This window comes from Lottia gigantea, assembly GCF_000327385.1.
Source record: "Lottia gigantea unplaced genomic scaffold LOTGIsca_147, whole genome shotgun sequence".
Lineage (NCBI taxonomy): Eukaryota > Metazoa > Mollusca > Gastropoda > Lottiidae > Lottia > Lottia gigantea.
Genome location: NW_008707746.1, coordinates 471,871 through 482,048, shown reverse-complemented (window position 1 = coordinate 482,048; position 10,178 = coordinate 471,871). Strand labels below are relative to the sequence as shown.

Genomic DNA, 10,178 nt, shown 5'->3' with positions numbered 1-10,178 from the left:
AAAATCTAAAACTCGGACAGCTTAAAAAATAGCACGTGTTTGTACACGAATGCACTAGCTTCTGGTATATAAACGTCGGTGAATTGGTTTGCAGGATGATAATGGCATTTTTATCACCAAAGTTTACCATTATTAAAACTATAAAAGCGGGCCGATATGTCAATTTTACCAGATGATTATGTGTCTATCAAACCTGATCTACTGAATTCATCGGGGAATATCAATTGTTAACGCTAATAACGGCTTAGTTTATTCCACTTTTTGTTGGTTCCTTTATTAGAAGATCTGATGTCGCGTAGGTTGGTTCAAATCGCGACTGGATCTATACAGTCGTAGTTGTTAGGGTCCGTATGTGTAGTGGAGCGGGTAAATAAATATTCATTCATAATAACACGCCCTACTCAACTATTGTGCTATTATTAAAGATGGGTTCCCTTATTTTTATTTATGAAAATGAAAATGCTAATACTTATATGAATAGAAAGTAGAGGTGTTCTAATAACTTGGAAAAATACCAGTTGTCTCATATGTCCATAATTAATTCATAATTAGCTAAATTAGAAGAGAATTATCAGCAAAATTCCAATGAGTGACCGATCAAGAAAGGTTAAAAAGTCTTTTTCTGTTTATCCAGGCAAAATTATATGCAATACGAACATAATGATATGATTAAATACATGATAATTCATTAGAAATACCAATAATCAAATAGTTTGACTAATTTGACACTAAAAATAAGGAACCCATCTTTAATTAAAGACTTTCGTTAGACAAAGATTGAAAATTTGTCAATTTGTCAGCCAACTGTCAATAAGTCTTAAATATAGACAGGGTCTATGGCATATATACTATTTGAACGAGTAGAATGAAATTTCAGTGGGTGTTGTCAAATATTGCTTAACTTACGGTCCTCGATTGATTACCATATTAAAACCGAGACCATTTTTACATGATCAAATTTATTGTGCCGATACCTCGTGACCTTCGTGACTTTATTACCATGCCGAAGTTATTTTGTGACCAAATTATTTTGACAAATTTACCTCGTGTCTAAAATCTTGCGAAGAATTTACCTTGTGACCGATTTATCTTGTTACGACATCACTGTGATCAATTTAGTTTGTGACCAATTTAGCATGTGACCACATCACTGAGACCAATTTATCTGGTGACCAAATTACCTTGTGACCACATCACTGAGACCAATTTATCTGGTGACCAATTTACCTTGTGACCACCTCACTGTGATCAATTTAGTTTGTGACCAAATTACCTTGTGACCACATCACTGAGACCAATTTACCTGGTGACCACCTCACTGTGATCAATTTAGTTTGTGACGAAATTACCTTGTGACTACATCACTGAGACCAATTTATCTAGTGACCAAATTACCTTGTGACCACATCACTAAGACCAATTTATCTGGTGACCAAATTACCTTGTGACCACATCACTGAGACCAATTTATCTGGTGACCAAATTACCTTGTGACCACATCACTGAGACCAATTTACCTGGTGACCACCTCACTGTGATCAATTTAGTTTGTGACCAATTTAGCATGTGACCACATCACTGAGACAAATTTATCTGGTGACCAAATTACCTTGTGACTACATCACTGAGACCAATTTATCTGGTGACCAAATTACCTTTTGACCACATCACTGAGACAAATTTATCTGGTGACCAAATTACCTTGTGACCACATCACTGAGACCAATTTTCCTGGTGACCACCTCACTGTGATCAATTTAGTTTGTGACCAAATTACCTTGTGTCTACATCACTGAGACCAATTTATCTGGTGATCAAATTACCTTGTGACCACATCACTAAGACCAATTTATCTGGTGACCAAATTACCTTGTGACCACATCACTGAGAACAATTTATCTAGTGACCACATCACTGAGACCAATTTATCTGGTGACCAAAATACCTTGTGACCACATCACTGAGACTAATTTATCTGATGGCCAAATTACCTTGTGACTTTATCACTGAAACCAATTTATTTTGTGACCAATTTACCTTGTGACCACATCACTGAAACCAATTTATCTGGTGACCAAATTATCTTGTGACCACATCACTGAGATCATTTTATCTGGTGACCAAAATACCTTGTGACCACATCACTGAGACTAATTTATCTGATGGCCAAATTACCTTGTGACTTTATCACTGAAACCAATTTATTTTGTGACCAATTTACCTTGTGACCACATCACTGAAACCAATTTATCTGGTGACCAAATTATCTTGTGACCACATCACTGCGATCATTTTATCTGGTGACCAGATTACCTTGTGACCAATTATTCTTGTGACCAATTTATCTTGTGACTTTATCACTGAAAGCTAATACCAATTTACCCGGTGATCATGTGACTTTGTGACCTTATCACTGTGACCAATTTTTAACGGGATCAAAATATCTATGACTCGAGTTATTTATTTATTTTTGTATCTCATGTTTTTTACCTATATAATAGACCATGCTTACTCTTTTCGAAACACTTGATGGTACTTCTCCTTGGAAAAGTTCCATACTATCTAACTTTTACTCTCAATTTTGCCATACTTTAGACGTGATTTTGATGAACGGAATTGTCATGCTTGTACGATTTTTTTGATATTTCACTCCATCTAAAAGAGGTAGAAACAGCTGGTTACTATTAGACGACTGCATTCCTTTAAGGTTTGTGTGCGATTGATTAAAGCTTGTTTACATGCTCTTTGATTTTCTATTAGAGAGGGAATGTATCATTAGACTCGTATCATATTACAAATATATTGGCTCGTAATCATTATCTTTCAACAAAGCAGCTTTTAATAGGTTTTTTATTGTTCGAATAGATATCATTCTGACAACAATGACAAACGCTCTGATAACTGGTTTGCATCTCGGTCGCAACAGACAGCCATTTGTGATAAAAGTTTGACAAAATCTTTGAATATATTGCAAATGAAATAACATAGCTTTTACTTTGTTTTAATTCAATGGCAACACGGACATGCTCTCTGTATGCTTTTATGCGTCTCGGTTGCAGTAAAAAGCCATTTGCAGTGGACAACTTTTTTGAAAGAACCACGAATATAGGAATCATATTGAAATAAACCACAAATTTTACAAAAATATAGTATATTTTAAAAAATCATTAGAAAAATACATTATTTTATATAAATTATGAAATAAATACATATAAATTATTAATAAATAGCAACATAATAAATTAATAAATAATGAAGTAATATTCATGGAAGATGTTATTTCATTTTTTGTAATAAATAATGATTTTAATAAATTAATAAATGTTATATTTACAATTCCACGAAAAAAAATTATGCTATGTATCATAATGATAATGAAAATATGAAGAAATTTCATTGTACAATAATGATAATAATGAATACGAATAATGATAATGTACCAATGTTTTTGGGGTCTTTTTTTCTACCAAATTCTTATTATTTATTTTTCGTCATTATTTTTAACATTATGCGATTACAATAATAATTTTCTTAAAAGTACAATTTTTTTTTTTTGAAAATGAAATCTAATTCATTCTTAAAGATGGGTTCCCTTATTTTCATTTATGAAGTATTTAATACTTATATGAATAGAAAATAGAGGTGTTCTAATGACTTGGAAAAATACCGTTTGTCTCACATGTCCATAATTAATTCATAATTAGCCAAATTAGAAGAGAATTACCAACAGAATTCCAATGAGTGACCGATCAAAAAAGGACAAAAGTCTGTTTTTGTTTATCCAGACTGTACATACATGGACATTTACGATTGGTTAAACTTATATTATATGCAATAAGAACATAATGATATGATTAAGAATACATGATAATTCATTAGAAACATCAATTAATCAAATAGTTTGCTTAATTTGACACTAAAAAATAAGCAAATCCATCTTTAATATAATTTATAAGGAATTTTTTCAAAATATATATTTCTTTTTTTTTTTTTTAATTTTTTTTTTTTTTTTTTTTGCATTTTTGGGTTGTGAAATATAGATATATAATCGAAGGAAAAAAATATTTGAAAAAAATTACATAACATAATATTCTGACAGAAAAGAAACATCAATTCACATACAGAAACCTTGATCTTATATTTGTAAGCTGGATAAAGATTCAAGTATATCAAATGAAAAAAAAATTAATTAAACGAAGCAATAGTTTATCCATAAAATGATCATATTTTCTCATGTTTCGTCTAGGTTTCTAAATGTCATTTAAAGTGATACTACGTCTTAGAATGAACATAACATTAAGTTCTCGAAATGGTCAATATGAGTATATATTCATCAGTGAACTTACCTGGTGTCATAAAGTTACAACAGAATCCCTGTAAAATCTAGAAAATTTGAAAATTCATAAAACTAAGTCATTATTGAATAACGCTTAATCTTGATATTAAGCGTTTTTCAATAGTTTATTGAATATTTATAGATAATTACTAAGTTTTTTGGATTTATCGGATTATATAAGGATCCTGTTATGTTATTTATGATACCAGGTATATCTACTGGCTCTTATTGGCCAATTTTAAAATTCTGAAATTTTATGTTAATTCTAAGACGTAGTATCCCTTTAAAGATTATGAAAAAAAGTAATAACTGGTGTAACTCAATATTGCCCTTATAATATAAAATGATTTTTTCCTTTATAAAAACTGGCAGTAACTTGCGAAAAAATAAAGTAGGTCAGTCACGGTGAGCTTAGAAACGGAAACTCCATTCATTTCATTTGCAGTGGATTATATTTTGGAAAGAACCACGAATATAGGAATCATATTGAAATAAACCACAAATTTTACAAAAATACATTATTTTATATAAATTATGAAATAAATACATATAAATTATCAATAAATAGCAACATAATAAATTAATAAATAATGAAGTAATATTTATGGAAGATGTTACTTGATTTTTTGTAATAAATAATGATTTTAATAAATTAATAAATGTTATATTTACAATTCCACGAAAAAAAATTATGCTATGTATCATAATGAAAATGAAAATATGAAGAAATTTACTGGCAGTTAAGTTAAGTAGGGCAGTCATGGTGAGCTTAGAAACGGAATGGACTAATATACCTAAATATAATTTGCAGAATTTGTTCAAAAACAACATTCATTTCATATATTCTTCAAATTCATCATAAGCTAACATTGGCAGAAAATTTTCAATAGTTGTACAACATATTCAAACAAATAATGACACCATATTTCAAATTTCTAAATTATTCTGCATAAGCATTCAACACAACACATAATCTTGTGCACACGAAAAAAAATTTCATTTGTTGTACAACTTAAACATACATGTTCATATGACACCATGTTTCTTAATCAAGCATTGAATATAAAAAAAAAAGTTATTGTACAACAGGCATTTAAATAACAACATTTTAATTTTTTTTTTTGTAGATATACAATACATTTATAAAATAACAACCAGATATACAAATAAATTAATTAATGTTGTATATACATGAAAATGACTATTATTTATCATTCAAGGGACATAACCACTATTGAATTTGAAAATTTGAACCTGGCGTCAGGTCCAAATAAATAGATTTCCATGACGTCATTATAAATGAAATGTAGCACACGGGGCCTCGGTTTATTGTCCCATCCAAACGTCTAGACGCTTTTTTCATGTCAGCCCGTCGTACCTGCATCAGGGGAAACCGAGTTGAAAAATCCGAAGGTATTATCTCGATCTATGCCGGGATTGAACCCTGGACCCTCAGGTTAACGAGCAAGATTCTAACTCACTGAGCCACCGCGGCTCCCACATGACAATATATAATATCATGTTCAGAGAGTTATATAGTGGTTATGTTCCTTAAGTGTGTTTTGGTCCCTATAATGGTAATGTAAATTATATATAAATAAATAATGTTAAACGATAAGCTATTTAACGACACAGTCGTTACTTCGACATTTGCTATACGCAAATACATGACCGCAAACACGCGGTGGTTGTGATTTAAAAAAGAATTTTTGATGAAAAAGTTAAAAAATAGTGGAGAATAAATCTCTCACACTTTCTACGAAGACTTCCGTCATATAAAAAATTTGATAATGTTTAATGTAGCGACTAACACGAGAAGAATTATCAATTTTACTTGGTTCGACCTGGAAATCGACAGAAGGTACAATTTGTTCATGAAATCTTAAGATTATACTCAAGTGACAACGTATCTTCTGTGCAGCGTCAGTAACTTCTGTCAGATGACCAAGAATTTCTGCATCATTGTCGTCATGGTGACTCTTTTCAACTTCTGCCAAGTTGGAGTAATAGATTTCCACCATCGACATGTTTTTGTACAAATCAGAAAACATATCGCCCTGAAAGTAAACAATGGTAAATATGTGCTGGGTTGGGAGAGGTAGGTATGTGACCGTAGGGGAAAGGTGGGTATCTTCGTCCGAAGTGCATTGACAATGGGTAGGCGGATGACACAGGTGCTAGTGGCAGTGGTTGGGATGTGACACTAGGCCGACTCTCGAAAGCATTGGCTATGAAAGCATTTGAGTATGAAAGCATTTGAGTATGAGAGCAACTTGTCGGATCTACATGAGTGTACATTGGAAAATAAGCTTACTCTTTTGCAATTTTTAGACGATGGGGACGATTAAAGCCAAGGAATGAGGGACGGTTCAGGGTTTGTCGGGTATCGGTGCTGGAGATTCAATATATAAAATCACTTACCGAAAAGAGGTTGTTTGGATAAGGAAATGCGTCAGAGTTGTATTCACTTGAAGCTTTTTTTTCTACTATGCTTCTTAAAATTTTGTTTTGAATTCGGTTAGCAGCCTGAAATTTAAAAAAAAAATTATGGAGCCAAAATTTTACATAAGTCTGCGTATTACCTTACAAAATCCGTCGATCTAGCTATGTCGACAGAAGTCACAACATTAATAAAAAAATCCGTACAAGACAGACAAATCCATTAATCAAAATGTCGTACAAAGTATGGCAAAATCGAGAGTAAAAATAGTATAGTAGTGGACTCCTCTAAAGAGAAGTACCAGCAGGTGTTTCGAAAAGAGAAAGTAATCTCTGCTTCGTGCGCGATCACTGCTATATTATATTATGAATAACCTACTTTTTTGGCTGACGACTTAAAATTTAGGCCGACATACATATAACAACATATCCCTTTATCAAGTACAGTATAGGTCTATATCTCGAATAACATATCCTTTGTGCACTCTTTCTCATTGAGTCATTTGCCCTATATCATGACAGTGTAAGGTCTCGATGTATAAGGGTCAAGGCCCAAGGTTCAAGGATCTGTGATAACCGAACACTGTACGTTAAATAGGCTTGATCATTCAGGCTATAGGTTAGTATGTAGGTCCAATGTAAATGGGCCTTGGTGATCGAGACAACATCACATCGCGCTTAATACAATATACGCATGCTCCATAAAGGCGTAGACGTCTCAAACTGAATGCTTTTTGAAGACATGTAAAGTATTCTATTGTGATGGATTAACGAGGATCGGATTTTGGGTGTAGCTCATGGAATGCTCATCGAATATACATTTAAAACAATGCTCGTGGGATATACGTGTAACCTTATTATTGTGAAATACCAAGGGAATGTAGTCGTTGTGTACTAAATTTGCATAGATTTGCAAATGTCGCTTGACAGCAATAGGTGCAGTATACGAAACGCATGAATAGATACACAACGTGGAGGCCTAACTTACCATAATAGTTTTCAACCCTTCTACCTTTGATTTTATCTTGATGGTGTTTGGTAACAGTTCATGTATGCTTTCACTTAGTTCTTCTTCATTTGGAATATAATCCATATCTATTTCTCCTCCGCAGGGGTTCGGCATCAGATGAGGGTTGACCGTTGTAGGCAGAAGGGTTGATAATGTTGGTGCATTCGACTGTGGGGTTGGTAAGCCCATAGTTACAGACAAGCCAAATATGGCTGCTGTCAGTTGCATTATCACTCTGATATTCATGTTCTCTACAAAAAATAATAATAGAATACAAGTAAAAGGTAAATGGAGTAATCATTCTCGAGTTACTTGACTAACTTTTAAATCATGATTCACATAGAAGAATAACCCAACTTCAATCATGATTTAAAGATGGGTTTCCTTATTTTTTAGTGTCAAATTAAGTCAACTATTTGATTAATTGGTGTTTCTAATGAATTATCATGTATTCTTAATCATATCATTATGTTCTTATCGCATATAATTAAGAGTTTTAACTAATCATAAATGTCCATGTATTTACAGTCTGGATAAACAAAAAAAGACTTTTTGACCTTTCTTGATCGGTTACTCATTGGAATTCTGCTGGTAATTCTCTTCTAATTTAGCTAATTATAAATTAATTATGGACATGTGAGACAAACTGGTATTTTTCAAAGTCATTAGAACTGCTCTACTTTCTATTCATATAAGTATTAGCATTTTGATTTTCATAAATAAATAAGGGAACCCATCTTTAAAGAGACTAATAACTTTACTGGAATCATGATTCAAAGAGAAATTCGTAAGAAAAATAACCCAACTTCAATCATGATTTAAAGAGAAAAAAACGTCAAACATGGTTCAAAGAGAATACAGACCCAAATTCATGCATGATTACACTCATAATAAACACAAAATGTTCATTTAGAAAACAGGGTTTCCCTTATTTTCATTTATAAAAGTGAAAAGGCTAATACTTTTATGAATAGAAAGTAGAGGTGTTCTAATGACTTGGAAAAATACCAGTTTGTCTCACATGTCTATAATTAATTCATAATTAGCTAAATTAGAAGAGAATTACCAACAGAATTCCAATGAGTGCTTTTTTTGTTTATCCAGAATATACATACAAGAGAATTTATATAATTATATGCAATAAGAACATAATGATATGATTAAGAATACATGATAATTCATTAAAAACACCAATTAATCAAATAGTTTGCTTAATTTGACACTAAGAAATAAGGAAACCCATCTTTAAAATTAAATTAAAATATCAACTCAAAAACAGTGCTGAGAGTCTTAGATTGGCTTTGGATTCGGGAAAACGTCTACCAATAAAAGAATTAGTATTTGGGAACATAATTTACAGAAGAAATTTTTCATTTCGAAATTCGAATACGGCAAATTCTTCAAAGAAAAGTGTTTTTATTTCAAATTTTAAATTTCGAATCCCTGTAAGTCAAATGAAGAACTATTAAAAAAAGTTGTTTTAAAATTTTATAAAATAACAGAAAAAAATGTAATTCTTAGCTGAGTGTTGTAGAAGAGTAACAGTACTGTCTTAAAGCTGATATTCCAATTTCACACAAAAATAATCCAAAAATTCAGAGAGACTCTTACGAAATTGTCTTGTCGCTTTAAAGTAAACTCGAAAACAGTTTATTTCGAATACAAGATGGTCTATTTATTTAACTTAAATCGGGAATTTATTTCTCTAAATATAATTTATGACGACATATTTTTGCTACTTTCTGTTTTGTACTGTTATATACTAACTATATCCTTGTATTGACCCATCCTTTTGACAATTTGGTAGATACCTGTTAATATTATTATCTATGCCAACCATTTTGATATATCACATGCATCCCCTGATCCAGTAAACAAAGATCGTTGAACCGGTCGAAGCTTTTGTCTAATATCTTTTTCAAGTAAACCTCATTGTATTATTGAAGAGCTAATACGGTGCAAAAAAGTAGGACCTAAAATTCAACTTTCTTCTTTTGTTAAGTTCGTGGGAGCAGAAAAGTAGGACGTAAAACTCAATTCATTTTATTTTCAAGTTCGTGGGAAATATAGGTTTACTTTACCGCAATGTTACGAAAACACAGGCAAAGTTCGTAAGGTTAGAATTGGTACTTTTGTCATTTCGGTCAACTGATTTTTAAAAAACGAAAACACTGAATGCAAAAGCAAATTTGCAATCAAGATTTTAAACCAATGTTATTGCAAAATTAGAACTAGACCTAATCGTGGAGGTTTTAACCCATAGTATGTAATCTATTCAGTTACATCTTTACATCGAAACTTAGACGTACGAATATAACCTTTCTTTGTCTAATAGTCGTCTGCTCTAAGTCTATCGGGTTTGCCCAATTTCTTTCCCACAGTCTCGCGTGTTTT

At 31.8% G+C, this 10,178-nt stretch overlaps 1 protein-coding gene across 1 annotated transcript; it reads right to left on the bottom strand.

The window, feature by feature from the left end:
• Window positions 1–4,840: 4,840 nt before the first annotated feature.
• On the bottom strand, window positions 4,841–9,624 carry LOTGIDRAFT_238478 (hypothetical protein; the record flags this gene model as incomplete). The annotated part of the gene is made up of 4 exons (XM_009050230.1): window positions 4,841–6,393; window positions 6,758–6,862; window positions 7,764–8,035; window positions 9,552–9,624. The coding sequence occupies 4 exons, from the start codon at window positions 9,622–9,624 to the stop codon at window positions 6,058–6,060; spliced, it is 786 nt and encodes a 261-aa protein (XP_009048478.1). The 3' UTR covers window positions 4,841–6,057.
• Between the last annotated feature and the right edge of the window lie 554 nt (window positions 9,625–10,178).